This window comes from Dreissena polymorpha, chromosome 4 (genome assembly GCF_020536995.1).
Source record: "Dreissena polymorpha isolate Duluth1 chromosome 4, UMN_Dpol_1.0, whole genome shotgun sequence".
NCBI lineage: Eukaryota > Metazoa > Mollusca > Bivalvia > Myida > Dreissenidae > Dreissena > Dreissena polymorpha.
Genome location: NC_068358.1, coordinates 61203499 through 61223377, shown reverse-complemented (window position 1 = coordinate 61223377; position 19879 = coordinate 61203499). Strand labels below are relative to the sequence as shown.

Genomic DNA, 19879 nt, shown 5'->3' with positions numbered 1-19879 from the left:
ATGTTTATCATCTACAACACAGTTTTCACAGAAAAGTTTAATAAGTTATGACTCTAGAGGAGGTTTGATTTCAAAAGAGAAAACACTATTATCGTTCAGACCTACGACCTTCTGTATCAGTTCCATCCATTCGCTGTTATTCTTTCCTTGTCCAATCAAAAGACGTGTTTCCCCCACCATCAAAAGATGAAGCATTGAGCACAGTGGGTAATTGACAGATCGGGGATGTGTGTACAAGGTGATAAGAAAACAATGCCTTGGGGCTTATCTCCACTGGCGAGTAAATTAGCGCTAATCCCCTTGTGTATCAGGGGCAATAAAACACATCTGCACATTTGTATTGCAGAGAAGTGTACTCTGGGCCCTTTCATGTGAGAAAATTTTCAGTAGGCCCATTATTCAAAAATCATAACTCGACAGCCAGCTGGGGGGGGGGGGCCCGGGCCCTTGGGCCCAGTGCCTGGGTACGGGCCTGACAGGGCCGTACCCAGAAAATATTGACTGGGGGGCCAAAGGGGGAGGGTGTGGGAGGGGTTGCCCTTCCCGAATCGATTTTTTTTATTAGGCACTGTTCAAAGTGATTTAAATGCGAATAAAAATCTTATTTTGTGCTATAAATTTATGGTATATAACAAGTAAATCAGCACCTTTCTTAAGTCTAAAGCTTTAACCATTGGTGTGAAATTCACGAGTGTATGACATTAGCCCTCTCGGACATTAGCCCCTAGCCCCTAGGACAATAGCCCCTAGGAAAAAACCACTTATGACATTAGCCCCCTAGAACATTTGCCCCTAAGGACAAAAGCCCCTACCTATTTTTAAATTCATCTTTTAGGCATTTCATTTTATTTTTTTTTTAAATGAAATGCAATTAAAAGGTAGAAAATGATATACATATCAAGATGACATTATAAGATGTTTAGTAAAAAAAAGAGCTCTTAGTATAGGTATATAAAACCATGTTTTACTTTAAATATGCAATTTTCATTGTATCTTGTAGTTAAAAAAGAAACAAAAATATGAACACCTTTCAAAGTAAAAAATACTTCATAGTTAATTGGGCCCCATTCCTAATCTCAAAACGTATATATCTTTCCTATATTAAATGGGGGCTAATGTCCGAGAGGGCTTATGTCCGTACCCCGAAATTCACATACATGTTTAGAGCTTTAGATTTCAGAAATGTATGATGTTTTATGAAGAAGGAAAAGCAACCTTTGAAACTAAAAAAATCTTTTTTAAGAAATGTAACATGAAGTATGACTCTAGAGGAGGTTTGATTTCAAAGAGAAAATACCATTATGGTTATATGTCAGTAACTAACATATAACCTACTAGTATTTCCTCTTTGAAACCAAACCTCCTCTAAAGTTTCAAAGTCAATTAATAATAAAATGTTTATCATCTAAAACACAGTTTTCACAGAAATGTATCATAAAGTATGATTAGAGGAGATTTGAATTCAAAGAGAAAATACTAAAATCGTTCAGACCTACGACCTTTTGTATCAGTTCCGTCCATTTGCTGTTTCTCTTTCCTTCGCCAATTACGTGTTACACCCACCATCAAAAGATGAAGCATTGAGCGCAACGGGTAATTGACAGATTGGGGATGTGTGTACAAGGTGATAAGAAAACATAGCCTAGGGGCTTATCTCCACTGGCGAGTAAATTAGCGCTAACCCCCTTGTGTATCAGGGGCAATAAAACACATCTGCGCATTTGTATTGGGGGGGGGGGGGGGGGGAAGTGTACTGTGGGCCCTTTCGTGTGAGAAAAATTTGCATTAGGCCCATTATTAAAAAATCATAACTCGACAGCCAGCTAGGGTGGGCCCGGGCCACTGGGCCCAGTGCCTGGGTACGGGCCTGGATAGATAGTTCATAATTAAAAATTATTATTATAATTATTATTATTTATTGTTCAAGTGATCGTATAGTAACACGCATTGTAAAGTATCTACGAGTATGGGCAGAGTCCCTCCGTCCAGTCGTGCTGTCTAACCAAACTCCCCAGCAAACACAATAACGTTGTAAAAACGTTATAATAACGTTAAACATAACGTTGGTAAAACGTTATTTTACAACGTCCATACAACGTGATTTGGTGAACTCCATATAACGTTGTTAATTATAATACAAAATTATAAAACAATCAAACAATGTTAACCTAACAAACTGAAATATTTTACTTCAATAACGAATTAATGTAATGTTTTCAGTTGTTAACAATGGTTAAACAGAAGTACATTAACAAACTAAAAAAGGATAAATATATATATATATATATATATATATATATATATATATATATATATATATATAATCTACAAGAATCATTTAAAGCACATATGCTCTATTAGTTTGCTAAAACAATTAACTTCCCGTAACCATGTCTATTCAGAGCATTTGTGAAATGTTACCCAGTTAAAATCATAAAACTTTCTAAATTGCATCCATGGAAGTGTAACAACTTCCACAAATATGTAATGCATAGAAAAGAAGATATGCATATGATACCTTTTCAAATGTAATCACAGGTTGTTTTTTTATCAAAATAAAGTCGAAGTTTTGTAAGAACATTTTTTTTCTAACCTCATAACCTTTTTTTATATCAAAACCTCCAAACTAAGAAAACAGGAAGTTCATACTTCACTTTTGAAGACCCTGTCTATTATTACAATAACAGAGCAAATTGTCTACAACTGCAATAAATAAAACATCGATATTAGACATAACAAATGTGTTTGTTTCCACTAACATACCGCCAAAAAAGGGAAGGTAGGTCGTCGCAAGTTTTTCCATCTAATTTTTTACCTTTACACGTTATTATCCACTAAAAAAGCGTAATTTCAATGACAAAAGTCGTCCAATTGTCTATGCAACATCATTTATATGTAATTCTGTGATGGCAAAATCATAATTTGATAAAATAATCCAGTTTAACAAATTCAATCAAAAACTTGACTTCAAATGGCCAAAGAATGTAAAGGGCCCGCAAAAAAATTAGGGCCAGTCAATGGAAACATACAAAGTTTTATAGGCCTTACAGACAAAGCCAATAAATTTTTATAACACAATGTTTGAGTTTTGGTCTCTTATTCATCACACATTTTTTTAAATCATGTCGCTTTTGCATTACTTCTACAAAGTTTAAGAACAGTCCTGTAGCTTTCTTTTCATACATAGAAAATGTGTGCTCGACACACGTACACATGTTAACATTTACATTTATGAAAGTATATAAATTTTCCAGGTGACAAAATGTGTCACGTTGACAAAACTGGGCATAATGCATGTGCGTAAAGTGTCGTCCCATATTAGCCTGTTCGCACAGGATTTTTGCTAAGAAGAGACTTCATTTTAACGAAAAATGTCATAAAAGCGGAAAGTGTCGTCCCTGATTAGCCTGTGCAGACTGCACATGCTTATCTGGGACGACACTTTACGCATTTGCACTATGCCCGGTTTTCTCAGAATACGACTCAAATTATAAATAGTTTAACATACACAGAAAATAGTTCTAAATATTATAGACAATATCTGGGGTTTTCAGCCTTATATAACAGGCCTATTAAAGGCCCCTTCCCAATTGAAAATTTCTTTAAAATCATGCAGTCTTCCCAAAAATCCTAACGTGCAACAGCCTTTTCATTTCCCAAAGCTGTAATTTTAGCGAGAATTTTTCCGAAAATGATCAATTTCTTCCCAAAATCTATAGGCGAGGACCTTTTCCAATGAAGCGAGGGAAACACCTGAATATCATTTCGTTACATGCCCATAAAGTTTTATAGAAAACATTTTCTGAGACCAACCGGTGATTCCATCAAGCAGACCCCTGCGAACTTTACGTCATGCGTATTTAAAGTGATACAAAGGTTAAAAAAAAACCAAAACAAGGAAAAAACCTCTTTTAACCATCAGGTAACATATAATATATAGCCACAATTGTGTTGCTTTCACGGAAACAATGTGTGCTTGCTATATTTAAATGTTCCAAAAATATATGTACACATATTTTTATGAGAAGGATTTCTTCAAAATGTTTAAAGTATGAACAGCTAAAACGTTACGGTACGAGACAGAAGAACACATAATCATGACATTTGAACAAACTATAAATGAATATGTCTAGTCCATAATATCACTTTATAATTAGTTGATGTCTGAATCTTGAACAGCAGCCTCGGGGAGCGTTTCATTCTGGCCTGTAGTCTGGGCGGACATTTTGTCTGTAAAAGAAACACAAACACTACAGGTTAATAAATAACTGAGTAACTTTATCAATCCGAATTAGTCCGATATGCAAATGGAAGTGCGAAAACGCATGTTATTCTGCACACAAGTTAGATAAAATGAACGATTTTGATATATATTTATTTTTAAGTATTTTATATTAGAAAATATTGTGTATAGCTGTTTGCTGTTTTAAAAATAGCTTTTGATGTATTATGTTACCACACAACTTATACTGTAATCCGCCCTGCTGATACGGTGTGTGTTTTAAGAAATGTATAACGGTGACTTCTACCTCGGATCTCGTCATGTTCGATACCTTATGTATTCCATCTGCAAAGATATCAAAATACAGGTCAAAACTCAAATGTTTGTAACAACTATTCTATCCATCCATCCATCCATCCATCCATCCATCCATCCATCCATCCATCCATCCATCCATCCATCCATCCATCCATCCATCCATCCATCCATCCATCCATCCATCCATCCATCCATCCATCCATCCATCCATCCATCCATCCATCCATCCATCCATCCATCCATCCATCCATCCATCCATCCATCCATCCATCCATCCATCCATCCATCCACCACCCACCCACGCTTAAACCCTTCAAGATCAGGATGTAATACTGTAGTGGCAGGGAGGTTGTTCCACATCACAATAGCACTTGGGAAAAATGAAAACTTATAATTATTTGCAGTGGTATGGATCTGTCTGAAAGAGAGGGGGTGCATGTGACGAGTGAATCTGGTGGGTCGCTCGATATATGATGGTAGCGGCACGGCTACTAAACCTTGAACAATTTTGTAAAAGATAATTAATTTAGTGTCATTTCGTCTGTCTTGTAGGGTCTGCCAACCAAGTTCTTGTTGCATGGAGGTGACACTGTCATATGGAGAATAATTATGCTTGACCCAGCGGACTGCTCGACGCTGTACATTTTCAATTTTTTGCATATTTTGTAAAGTGTGAGGACTCCATACGGAAGAAGCCTATTCAACCTGTGGTCTAACTATTGTCTTGTATGCCAGCTGGCGAATGTTGGAATTTCTTGTCTGTATGTTCCTGCGTAGAAACCCAAGAGATTTATTAGCGTTATTTGTAATTCTATTTATATGGGTGTTCCAGGAAAGGTCTTTTGAGATGTCCACACCTAAGTATTTTGCATTGTAAACAGTTTCTAGTATTTGTCCATGGAGTCTGTAATTAAAAGAGAATTTTTAATTTATTTCTGGTTATGTTTAAAACTTGGCATTTACTTGGGTTGAACTCCATGTCCCAAAGATGTTCCCATTTCATTAGTTTATCTAGATCTTCTTGTAGAGTATGGCAGTCATGCATATTGTTGATTGTTAGATAAACCGCAGTGTCATCTGCAAATAAGCGAACTTGAGAAGTAATAGATTTAGGCAAGTCATTTATATAAAGAAGAAAAAGTAACGGACCAAGCACAGACCCTTGTGGTACCCCAGATGTCACTGGTACCTCGGATGATAATTCTCCATCTAGAGCAACACGTTGAGTATGACCTATAAGGAATGATTTGATCCACGAGAGAGTATCTTTATCGACACCATGTTCCTGTTATTTGAAAAGCAGTTTAAGATGGTTCACTTTGTCGAACGCTTTACTGAAATAAAGCAATATTAGATCAGGTTGTTGTCCAGATGACATATTTCGTGCCAGGTCATCAATGAGTTGTAGAAGTTGTGTTCCGCAGGAACGCTTTTCTTACTGTATTTAAGTAAACAAAGATGAAACTTCAGCAGCACCTCATTCCCATCACCAACCGTGTTAGGCCAGTTAAATGACGGTATTTTTGGAAGTTTTAAGACTTCCATGGATGCAATTTTTGCGACAAAATCTGGGGGTAAATTACTACCAAACTTCCTTTAAAGAAATGCCTGGTGATGAAATAAAGTATCGAATTGCGATGCATCAATATTAAAGATGCATACAATTAATCTTCTAGCATTTTATTATTATTTTCATAATTCTGAATTGTATTTTCACTTCCCATTATACGTTTACAGCGTGAATTGACCGAGTATTAGGGGCGAACGGAGTCGTAATCCATATCTTTAATAGCCGCTTATCTTAAAAGTTCAGGTTAACTAAATTATGTCAACCGCGATCATATATGCAAATCAATTAAATACATCTAAGAAAACACATCTCGTTTACCTGTATATGTAGATATTTATCAAACACGATTCCTGGAATTAGTGAATTTTCGTCTTTTTTCACACCGCTTCTGTGTTTCTTTGTTGTTGTTCAACATAATGACAAATGCACCCAACATAATGACAAATGCACACAACATAATGACAAATGCACCCAACATAATGACAAATGCACACAACATAATGACAAATGCACACAACATAATGACAATTGCACACAACATAATGACAAATGCACACAACATAATGTAATGACAAATGCACACAACATAATGACAAATGCACACAACATAATGACAAATGCACGCAACATAATGACAAATGCACACAACATAATGACAAATGCACAGAACGAAATGATGTATGCACCTAACAAAATGTCGTTAGTACAAAACGGGTTGGTAAATGCACACAACATAATGACGAATGCACAGAACGAAATAATGTATGCACCTAACAAAATGTCGTTAGTACAAAACGATATTGCAAATGCACATAGCATAATAAAAATGTACAGAACAAAATATATAGATACATAAAGTGCTGGTACAGGGTTTACAGGGTTTATATAACACGTATTTAAAACATGTACAGTGTTCGACACTAACTATTCTGAGTACGGAGTTCTTTGGACTCCCATTTTCTGAAAGTCTGATCATACTTCATTTAGTCCAAAAATTATGACACATTTTATATACCCTTTTTTTTTGGGGGGGGGGGGAGGTTATAACACATGTTAACCATACATTGATAAATCGTCTTTCATGTTTGGTTTCAGATCGAAGTTCTAAGTGACTTCTGTGCAATATTTGTTGACATTTGTTATTTTAGATTGAAAAATTATTTAACAAATATGCCATTAATATTTAAAGGGACTGTCAACCACGACGACGAAGAAAAGAAAAGTTGTAAAATACCGTATTTTTTATCAATTATTAGTTTATATTGATTTTAAAATATCACGACTGGTATATTACATTACTTGAACAAAAGTTGTTATGTTTTCATATTTTCAGTATATTCGACAATAAATTTTACTGGGTATGTCTATCAGGTTACTACCAGTTAACTATAAATAACGCCAGTAGATTGATCATTTGTCACGTGGTTAACCCAGGAATGCAAATTGTGCATGCGTAGTGAATTGTATATATTTAATATATAAAATTATCAATCTACTTGCGTTATTAAAAGTGTGTATACCGTTATGTCACCTATTTTCGCGATGTACTTTCGATTTCACATCGCGAAATTTTATTACCGAATATACTGAAAACATGAACTTTTTTCAAGTAATGTAATATACCAGTCGTAATATTTTAATCAATTAATTGTAAAAAATACGGTATTTTAGAACTTTTCTTTTTTCGTCATTCGTGGTTGACAGTCCCTTTAAGTTAATTATTGTAAGTTTAAAAATATTAATTTTTTATAATGAATTTATATTTATGTTTGCTTGTTGATCTTCGGGATTGGTCGAATATCTATTTGAAACGTCGGACGAGCCGAACGATCAACAAAAAAACTTCTATATAATCCCTTCCTAAACTGCCTTCACCTTAAGTCGTCTTTTGGAACGGACTTTAGCAATTTCGAATTCAGTTGAAATATCATGAGCACCATTGTCGTGATAGTTTCATTATGATTTTGCAAAACATTTCATTTCTAGATAGTTCACAAAGTTTCATAACACACATAAGGCAAATGTCTTAGCCCACATGCACTCATATTTTTCAGTAGACCTTAACCGTTTTCAAACTCAGCATATATGCCATTAGAAAAAGCGTTCTGGTCAAGTTTCGTGTGGATTGGGTAAACATGTAACTTCCGAAAAGTTCAGAAACTTTTTATTTAATTTGACAAAGCAACCTAGTTTTTAAACGTAGTTTTGTAATTTACCCAATTGTCATTTAGACCGATTTCTTTCAATGTTTCGTGAATATTTGAAATTAATATATTTTCTATAGTGTTAACAATGTACATTTTGATAACGGACAATGCATGAACGATGATTAACAATCGGCAAAATGTAATAACAAAAGCTCACTGTAATCAAGTTGTGCTCATTTGATCTAATATGGACTCTTGCTAGTAACATGTGTGTAAGCTATAACAGAGCACTGTTAACAGGGTTTTTATTGAACGATTTTGTTAATAGACTGGGCTCCTTTGCGTTCCAAGTCGTTCGATTAAAACAAATACAAAATCGAATTTCTTTTTTTTTGCTTACATTCACTCTAAAATTGACAAAATATTTTCATCATAATAATACAATAATAAGTATACAAAATGCATCTTCTGACAACAAACTTGTTGACCAGAAAGGGGTTTTAATAGGAAAACAGAAACACTATATCAAGTGCATAGTACAAATGATGGTATTGTTCTTGTTTTCTATATGCTTCCGACATCACTTAATTTTGATTGAACACTTCTCTCTAACAGTAACCAGCTGTCTATAATCTTCCTTGTTAAAGGGACCGTCAACCACGAATGACAAAAAAAGAAAAGTTCTAAAATACCGTATTTTTTACAATTATAAGTTTATATTGCATAAAATATCACGACTGGTATATAACATTACTTGAAAAAGTTGTTAAGTTTTCATATTTTCAGTATATTCAGTAATACATTTTACTGGGTACAGGTACCAGGTAACTACCAGTTAACTATGAATAACGCAAGTAGATTGATCATCATCGTCACGTGGTAAACCAGGAATGCAAATTGTGCATGCGTAGTGAATTGTATATATTTATTATAGAAAATGATCAATCTACTTGCGTTATTATAGTGTGTTTATCGTTATGTCACATATTTTCGCGATGTACTTTCGATTTCATATCGCGAAATTTTATTACCGAATATACTGAAAATATGATTTTTTTTTCAAGTAATGTAATATACCAGTCGTGATATTTAAATCGATATAAAATAATAATTGTAAAAAATATGGTATTTTAGAACTTTTCTTTTTTCGTCATTCATGGTTGACGGTCCCTTTAAGAAGAACTTGACAGCTCTCAAACAGTGGTTGAAGTGTGAGGTCCTGACTTGGTATTAAAAACTTCCTTCTGTGGTATGTAGAGGGTGAATTTTAAATTATTACAATTGAAATGCGACAATAAACAAATGCAACTGAAAGTTTTATAGACAGTGATCGACAATTATTATTCTGAGTAAAATTTTGTGTGTGCAGAAATTCTGGTTATGCGAAACGAATAAATAAAACAAATTGATTTTTTTTATAATTCACAGATGATTTTGAAGGAGTCCGACGGACTTCCTTGACACAAAAACAAGGAGTATGAGTCTCATTTCCACGAGTCTCGGACTACCGGACTCCCGTTAGTGTCGAACACTGATATTGTATTACATATGCTTTACCACCATTTAAGAGGAAGTACAAACTTTTTTTTTCATTATGATATTTGCAGCGGTTATTTTGTCTTTTTCTATTTTTAAAAAACAAAACAAAATATGTACCGATAAATTACTAAGTAAGGTAAAGTTATTACAACAAACATGCTCACTAACAACACAATGCTCAGTCTGGATGACTAAATTGTAATTTCATAAATTATTAAATCGAAAGTAAGTGTGTATTAAATTTAGAACTGCATTAAATACTAGAGCATGATAAAAAACTAATAAACTACATAATGTTAAGACCAAATTATATTTCAAACTATCAATTATACCTTATAAAGAGTCGCATATTTCATTAATTGTAAGCAGGACATGTGTTGCTCATCAATTTATGTGTGATATAAATAGACTTCAGAAGTTCACAAAAAAACGCTTAATTTTAAAATAGCCTGCTATAAAGGAAGCTAGAATCGGACTGCAATGGCACGTATAGAACATGATTAATTACAGTAATTATCTATCGGCAACACGCTTTATAAATTCAATACCAATACCGCATTTCAAATATGACAAGTCTATTTTGGGATTCCAAACCATCTCAAAATAGATTTCTTACCTCGCCTACATGATGTTATTATTAAGACTTCATGCACGTATTAAAATTAAATTTGAAAACTAAATTCTATCTGAAGATACCATATTATTGAAAAACAGAGCATATTTCCTCTTATAATGTGTTACGATGGCTCGGAACGTTTATATTCCAAATCCAGTAAGCGTTATGATTGTCCATGAATTATTAAAGTATTTCAAATTTTTAATTTTATTTCAGATCAAAGCAGATTTTGATTTGATCAAAATCAACAATAGGGGCATACTGACGTTACTGCAACAGCAGGAGGAATGTGGAGGACATGCGTGCGGAAAGTATTAAACAAGTTTCCTTGTTGGGAGTAACTTTGTCGAGTCAAACAAAGAATAGGATATTTGTACTTATTCTTCTACTCACTTTTATAATGTTTGTTATATCTAAGTCTGCAACTTTTGATATCTACCGGTTTCTCACACTCGACGATAGTATCTAAGTCCTATATGTAGTGAAACATGAACATAGCTTGTTCGCAATTCTAATCTAAATACACATATTTACACACTTTACTTATTTTTTAATATTCTAAACTTTTATTTGTAGCGCTGCTTCTCTTGAAAAGCTCAAACATGGTAATTAAATGATTATTTTACGGAATATTATTTATCATCTATATGACTCTTTAATACTGAAAATTAATGTTAGAGTTAAGTTATAACTTATGTAAAAACAAACATATCCTTTAATACTTGTTTAATGACAGAAACTTAGAAAACTTCGTTTTTTTAAACTAACATGAATTTACCTAGGTCAATCTCAACAACTAAAAAATATATAAACATTGTTCAGACCTCGAAACCCTTACTCAGCGAGTATCATCAGTCGAAGAATCGGTACAAGAGAGGATCGAAAGGAAACGAAATGGGAAACAAACGCGTCATCGCTTCGACGAGTTTCATACGCAGGTAGATGAAATGCAAAGTCTTCTCCGTCATGTGCAAATTGGAAGCATTACGAATAGTAAATTCGATTCCACACATGTTAGGGATTCTTCGGGGAATAACTCTGTACTAGAGACTGATAAAAGTACAGTCATAAGTGAGGCTGGAGTACAAATCCATGTGGGTGGCGCAGTACAGAGAAATGCCAATGTTCCAAACCGTGATCAGCATAGCTGCAATTCAGACAATACTGCTCGCACAACACGGACAGATTTGGGTTCATCATCGTGAGTATGAATTGCACTAACTAACACAATGTTTGTAAGTTTTTTTTAATCGGATAGCCAAATATAACATAAAGATATTATGGCTCTGGTCTCACAAAATAAATTGCTGCGATTGAGGTATATCTACTTTGTCAAGAATCACTCGCTAAAAGATATATTACACATAAAATACAATTAAACAAGTATTTTGTTTTTGCTTTCATAGACAAAAGAACGCGATGAACATAAAAACATTATTGGAACACTTATCAAAACTTTATTTATAGGATGCGAGGCAATGTATTTAAAACTGAAACCAGTCAACGAGAATTAATACATCAGATTTCGTCTGATCCAATTGCAGTAGGAGAAACAAGAACGAATCCACCCGGAGGTGAATTGTATTTTGTGTATCGTGGAGTTGCAGCTTTCAATATATTTCAATATATTAATTGCGGTCACAATATAAGCTTTATGTAAGTCCTGATATTTGCTGAATTTCGTAGAAGCGACATCAGATTTGTTTTGGTAAACATCTTTCAGTCGTGACCTTATCGGGACAGGCTACGACTTTGGCAATTGACAAAGACGTCTGGATCGATGCATCGATAATGGCAATGAATGACGGTATCTATTAAATCTTAACATACATTACGTGTTGTACTTTTCTGCGAACCTAATTGTGCCATTTGTTTGAATGAATGACTTAATTTTGTTAACAATCAGATTATATATTGGGGTGCTTTATTGTTTGTCTGACATAAACATTAATTTTTTGTGTTAACTGCCTGGTCAAAAGACTGCCACACCTTGTCAACTGTGTTTTATGCATAAACATAACTTGACACTTAAAGTATCAAGCAAATAGAAATACCAAAAAGAGTGTTTGATTTGTAGAATAAAACTAGTCGAATTCAAACACACAAAAAGATAATAAAAGAATGGCACACTTCAATGCAACAATTGATGGTTTAAGGGTTCTCGAGTGACATAGTACAGTTTGAATGCAAAGGTCAGATATTATACATTAAAGTTGTCCAAAACGTCTCTGTTTGGAAATATTGCATCTGTTTCAGCCCGGTTACAGAGGCGCTCTTTAAAAGGATTTCATACCGTCTTGTTGCTAGACATATCAGAAAGTATGCTTTCTGATAACATCCGGGTCGGAAGGAACACGTAGCACTGGTCACATTCGGTCATAAAACCCAGCTCGATGTGTTAATGACAACTGACTTCACTGCGATTCGACATACCATAGGTGGACTGATTTTATAATAAGAATATACATATAATGCAAATTATTTTTATTTATATTGAAATTGATATGTGTCATGTGTATAATTTATATTATATAAAATGTGTAAAGCAAATATACATTATAGGCCATCTACTTAACTACGTGCAGAAATGTTAGAATTTTTTTTTCAGAGTCCATACAGTTGGGAGGACCAAGTCCGCTTTTTGGAGGGCTTGCGTTCGCTTTGGTGGCTGCATTGGAAGCACAAAGTAAGCTGATATGTTCTGTAATAAAACAAGAAAAATCACTTACAGCTCAGCCATATATGAGAATGTATAAAATAATTTCGTCTGGGCAAATGAATAGTACGTTCTTATTTCTTTCACTCATTTCACTCATTTCACTCATATTAATAACGATGTAAAATTATTAATTAACATTTCCATGGCAAATATAAAATTATATAATCATGTCACTTAAAATCATACTATAAACAAAACTATTTGCGTCTTAAAGAGTCTCTCACCTGTGTTGGAGTGTTCACAAATCTCCACTCATTGCATGTATTAAAGTTGGGGCAAATTTATAATAAGAACTATAGTTGATCTTTTGCGTCGCCTTTATAGTTTCGAAGGTTGAATAATATTTTACTTAATGTAAACTGTAGTTCCTTCAGCTTACCCGGAGCATACCAATGGCCTTGTAATTCCCAGCCGTATCATTGTGATCTCGGATGGTCGCCCTACTGAGACTTCTAGGGCAGGTGGGCCTGATATCGCCGACCACCAAGCACAGGATCAGGTTCTGGAGTTCTTAAGTTGTCTCACGAAATGTTAGAAAACGTTTTCTGAAAAGTTTTAATTAAAATTAGCTACATGTACAGATCAATGTAAATTTTGTTTTTTAAGATTAACTTTGCATAATATCGGTCTCTGAGTTAGGTTGAACTCATACAAAAAGATAAGAAAGCCTTTTTGTGTAGACATAATACTTATAGGTATATCCAGGAATTTGCTTTAATTTGGAACAGCCTTATATAAAGGGATGCAACACAACCTGATTCATTTTAAAATGCTTTCAAATTCACAAACCATATCAAGAGCTAGTATATTGATGCAATCAACACTGTTACACTAGATGAGCCAGCATTGTTTGTACCTACCGATTTGTAAGTTTATTTTATCCAAAACATAGATTATTTCGTGGTGAGAATATTATTGTTTAACATCTCATCTCATGCACGACGGTTATATTATTGTATTTTGTAGAAGCGAAAGACAACTTGGCAAGGATATTATGTAATTATCATATGCAGTTGAACGTAATTATAATTATTACTAGATATGTAAATTGAAAACTTACTCAAAAATTAAACGTTTGAATAATTGTTCTTTAAAGAACATGAAGTGTTTATATGACAGTAGTCTTTCTGCCAGCTAAAATAAGTTCGATGCTTTTGCAAATAAACCTTTCTATCTTACATTTGATGTATGATTAATTGTTAAGAGTGGTGTTGCTTTAGCTTGGACTCAGAAATCATCGCCTCTGTGTAAAAGTAAAATGTTTCAGATGTTCCACTTTTTTTTAATTTGAATATTATTGACCAATGTATTCTTAACAGAGAACCTGGTAACATGACCACGTGTATTTATAAACTTTGGCTACAAATAAAGGTCTCAATACCTTTATCACTAAATGCTAAATAAAACAAAATAATGTGTAGCTTAAGTAATACGAATAGTTACATGATAATTATTAATTGCCTTATTTTGATTGTAGGCCTTTGCCGATATTATGATCGCAATGGATATGTTAAACAGCTTATTTTTATCTGTATTCCATGTAGGCGTTGGTGATTACGACAAGGTATGTTTGTTAAAAATCGCCGCGTTAATAGCTTAATTTCAAAATTAGAACAATTATAATGACCTTTGATATGTTTGTACGGTGAGCAATCATAAAGAATGCGAGTATTGAAATATCATTTTTTAGAGTATGAAAAATACCTGTTTTAGAAGGAATTGATTTCCCTGTTTGGTTTATATAATTATATTTTCAATCATCACAATCGTTATTAAAAAACACACACAGTGAAATATGTTTTATATAATTTATTGCTTACATATTATTCGTTTGGACATAAGGTCGATTGCGAAATATTATACTTCATGTTCATTTACTAAATGTACTAAAGCTTTCGAAAGTAGCTATTATTTACCAATAATCCAGAATTATTTGGAAATGTTGACTGCGGACATGCAAGTTAGTTACAAAGACGGTCGAAGACTTTCACGCCAAAACTACTTAGCGGTAGGAACTAGTGTTCTTTTTTTACAAACAAAGCAGTTAAGAGACTCAAATTTATATATAATATGTCCATGTAATTCAATGAATAACAAGCAACTTTTTTTTTTCCCCAAAACAAAGTAAATTGAAATTTACATTTTAATTAAATGATTATTTCGTTCTGTAATTAATATTTGATGTAAATGTAATACACTAGCCCGTTTATCATATTATTTTAATTCAACTGCAGTTTATGTGACTGATACCAACAGTTGATAACATAAGTGATGGGTATAATAATTAATTACATTTACAAATCATGTAAGTTGTTCATATAAGTCAATTGCATTTTAATCACTGCAGATGAAAGTATCGAGTTTCGAACTTTCACTTGCTGGGCTTGGGAATGAAAGAGGGTCCGAAAGAACACTGACACGGGAAGATGTTGTACGTAAAAGTTTTCATCTTGTTACTTGATATATATTATACACATTTAGCATTTAGTTTGTAACAAAGAAGGTTGTTCGATTAAACCCGATTAAATCTATGATTTGCTATTTTAACCGTACGAATGTTATGTCACTGTTTTGAGCGTATGTAACTTACGCAAATATTATCGTAATACAGGAAGACTTGCAAACAATTCAAAAGACATCACTCGTTTATCACGCTCGAATGCTACGTTCGCAAACACGTGACTCATCAGACAAGTACCATGAGAGATTCAATGCGCAACTACCCGTGATTGGTACTCGTGTGGTCAGAGGGCCGGATTGGAACCATGGAGATCAGGATAAGAATGGACCGGGAACAATCGTTGGTCACGCTGTAGACGGTAACAACACTCCTATCGCCTATTGAAGCCTTGACAATATTCTTATTTTCAATAGGCTTATTGCTAATTCTGGAGAGATTAATTCATACAAAGAGTAATCACAACGAAATAGATAATTGACACAGGCGTATCCCTCTTTTTATCAAATATTACTGGTGCTTCTATTTTCATCTGAATGTTCAATTTTCCTCCTGTTTTGTCAGATGCTGTTGTCTGGGTACAATGGGATGCGAAACCTAAATTAGGTTGGTATCGATATGGAGAAGAAGGCTTTGGTGTTCTTATTTCTGATGAACCAAGACAGATTCCTCCAGGCGAGATAATAGCCGTAGGATGTCAGGTCAAACCATGTATGTGTAACTATTTGTTCAAATACGGTGAAATAATTTATACTTGGTTGAACATTTACATTAGTTTATGGCCACATTTGTTTTGAAATATTCTGCATTTATGTTCACATAAATATCCAAGGAATTTGAGTAATATACATACACGTTTCAACAGAAACTTTACGGTATCATAGCATAATTTGCATATAGAAAATATATAAGTCTCCATGGCGATTATTGTTACTTTATTTTTAAATACACTTGGTAATAGGAATAACTCAACTGATGGAGAACTGACGTACATATTATTAATTTGAAGAAATAGATGACACACTATAAGTTTCTCAATTAAACTTCGATGTTTAAGTAACCCGAGTAACTTAGAGTACAGACAGTTGGAAGTTTGGATGCATTGTCATATGTGACTTCTCCGCTTTTTGTTTAACTGATTAATGGAACCACATATCTGTGTTTTCTAGGTCCAAACGCTAAAATAGAAGGTGTGCATGCTTGGAACACGGGAGTTGTTATCAAAGTGAATCCACCGAAGGCTCACGTATGCTTAATATTACCTTATATTCAATGGATTGTGTTAACACTTTGCACTAATGTCTGTATGGTACCAGAGATGGCACCGATTAAGATGACTACTTTATTGGACCAAACATATTAATATAACATTAGTAACAAATGCTTATAGCATCATTGTTTCAGAAGTTAAACTATTTGCTAAATAATAAATGTTTTAGTTGCATACATGATTTGTGGAACATTACCGTCTTCCTTTCAATACTATTTGCATAAAAAGTATTTAATAGGAAAAACATCGTAAATAGTTAATTATTATAAAATATATTTAAACAGTTCAAGGTATTTATCAAAGGAAAGTTTTATTTACATACGTTATCAAGTTAAAAGATGATACAAATACCGAACAAAACCCTTCACAGATTTTATTACGCGACGATTATTTGCTGAGTAAACATACAACGAAAACTGATACTTTTGCAAACAGGTACGATGGAAAAACGGGAAACGGGGAGATTATTTCTACGGTGTTGATAGAAAAGCCGAAATAGAACTCAGGTAGGTACATCAAACCGCTATACATTTAGTAGTTAATGTACACGCATCTCTGGAGGCAAAAATAAAATCCGTTTTGATATATTGTGTTAAGCATTGGCGCTCATGCAAGCACAATAAATCATATTGAATGTAAATGCTTTGCATAAGCCTTACGAGAGATGACAATGCGCATGACTATTACCCTTTAAATATCAAAACATATGAACAGTATATGAGCCATGCTCTGTGAAAAGGGGGTTTAATGCAAGTGCGTAGTGTCGTCCCAGATTAGCTGGTGCAGTCCGCACAGGCTTATCAGGGATGACACTTTCCACCTAAACTGGATTTTTGCTAAGAAAAAACTCTATGTTAACGAAAAATATAATAAAAAACGGAGTGTCCTCAATGATTAGTCTGTGCGGACTGCACAGGCTAATCTGGGACGATACTTTACGCACATGCATTTAACCCCCTTTTCACAGAGAACGGTTCATATTTATAATAATAAAGCATCAACAAGAGAATGACCCAATGCGTGTTACATTATATCTACGAAGACATATTTACATTTTTGGCTATCTTTATTAAATGATGAATGTTCCGACCTTGATTTGTAATGTAATTACAAATTGTTAAAAAAATGTCTTCAATTGCATATTTCAGTTCCATATCCAATGAAAGAAGCGGATTAGGTGCTGTCGAAATACCTCTTTCAAAGAGGAAGAGCAATAAAATCAAAAAGAAAGACACTGTTTGATCGATAAAATGTGTATTACCACATTAATGTGCAAATGAGAGGTTTATTTATCGTTTTCAGAAATATTATTTCATGTAATTTCCTCAAGTATATGTAAGCTTGACGATGTTTCGTGTGCGATGTGTCTGTGTGGCAGTTTTGACTTAAAATGTGCGGATCCTTGAACCAAGAATTGGTTCAGTGGTGATGAATTTAGTTTAAAATGGTATATCATTGAATAAGAATTTGTAAACTATGGTAATAAGGCCGCATATGCAAGCATTTGTTATTGTGTATTTAACTAGTTTTTTAATGCATGAATTGAATTGAAATGTATGTTCTGCGTCGTACTTATCAAAAAGTGACCTCTTAACATTTGGTTTCTTAGTGTCGGGGCATATAATTTATAACTAACCGCGTTCATTCAACTACAAGTCGGCTCAGGTCGACACAAGTTAACGTATACGGTACGATTAATTGTCAACCATTTCTTGTGTTTGACAATTGGTATGATTACACACTTGTAAATAGTAGCACGCTTCAGTGCTTCCGAATCGAGTGCGCATTTTCCACCAAATTATCTACAATAATTTCATTTCCGTTATCACACATCTCTTTAAGAAAAAGATGGACAGATCTTGTGCAGCTAAATAAATAATCAATATACAGTTATCACTGAACAGAAACAGAATATTCTATAGCAGGCTTTCATGTCTTCTCATCCTTTTTAATGTTTATGAAGATGTGGGAGAATATTATAACAGGCACAATACGTTTGCGAGGTACATTTCAACGTTAAACTAATTATTAAAGGTTTACGTACATAGAAACAAATTGACAGTGACATGTAAACGCCAATGTCGAATAATATGGTATTGGGCATCGAGAAAGTTTCAAACTTGGCTAAAACTGCGAAGAAAACAGCAAGTACAAATATGATTCAATTTATAAAATTTAAAACTAAATAAATCTGGAATACTAATGAAAAATATGCATTATTTATGATTTTATATTATTCCATTTAACATTAAAACAATGGAAAAAACTATAACGATATACATATAATAGTTAATGAGCAAACATGGATTTGAATTATTGTTAAATGAACGAACATTATAATATGCTTGGTAATACTAGACGGAGCTATCAAATTAAAACGAGGCGACAAAACACAGAAGCTATAATATTTCTGTATTGTTATTGATACCCTTTGTTTGCCAGTTATTAGGTTTCGTATGAATATTTGTTTCAACCACTTGGTCTATCTTGTAGACGTTGTTCTTCCTTGTGCCGGTTTGTGATCCGCCAAGGCACGTCATTGTATTCTCACACTGTTCTATGTGCATTTCATGTTATTGTGTGTCCTCTTATGCATTTACACTTTTATTCGTATTGTTTCACGTTGTTTTATGCATTTTAAATGAATGTGTCTTTGTACTGTACACATGTTGTTCATGACACGTAATTTCAGGCTAATGCTGTTACGGGTTCTGAGTCAACAGTACATTATCATGGCTTCATGCAAGATGTATGTATTGTATGAATGTATTTAAATGGGGCTTATTTGCATTTTTTTCTGTGTAATATAAGTGCGTCCTTAACGAATAGTAAGTATTCCTTTCTTTGTTTTATCAGCTAATCAAATAGGTTATGTTAGGTTACTTTACATATTCTGTTAATGTGTCTATCTAATAAAAGGATGATATATTTTACTCACTCACATGTCATTTCTATGAAATTCAATATAGCTCTGTGCATGTGTAAGGGCGTAGCGTTACGTGTGGGATATTATATTGATA

The 19879-nt window shown here is 33.7% G+C and overlaps 1 protein-coding gene and 2 long non-coding RNA genes across 4 annotated transcripts in view; all 3 read left to right on the top strand.

Moving 5' to 3' along the window:
- LOC127877080 (uncharacterized) overlaps positions 1-19792 on the top strand; it is a 50829-nt gene extending 31037 nt beyond the window's left edge. The window contains exons 15-18 of one of the 2 annotated variants that reach the window (XM_052422704.1): positions 16154-16300; positions 16759-16835; positions 17295-17365; positions 18008-19792. In XM_052422704.1, the coding sequence (XP_052278664.1) occupies positions 16154-16300; positions 16759-16835; positions 17295-17365; positions 18008-18101 (389 nt within the window). In that variant the 3' untranslated portion in view covers positions 18102-19792. The remainder of the gene's footprint in view (positions 1-16153; positions 16301-16758; positions 16836-17294; positions 17366-18007) is intronic. The other variant, XM_052422706.1, reaches the window with a different exon arrangement.
- LOC127877084 (uncharacterized) lies at positions 10627-12748 on the top strand. Its single transcript, XR_008048243.1, has 6 exons — positions 10627-10723; positions 10989-11017; positions 11235-11647; positions 11880-11986; positions 12136-12219; positions 12669-12748. It is a non-coding gene; the product is annotated as an uncharacterized LOC127877084 (long non-coding RNA).
- Positions 12746-13564, top strand: LOC127877085 (uncharacterized). Its single transcript, XR_008048244.1, has 3 exons — positions 12746-12850; positions 13021-13098; positions 13497-13564. It is a non-coding gene; the product is annotated as an uncharacterized LOC127877085 (long non-coding RNA).
- Positions 19793-19879: the final 87 nt, after the last annotated feature.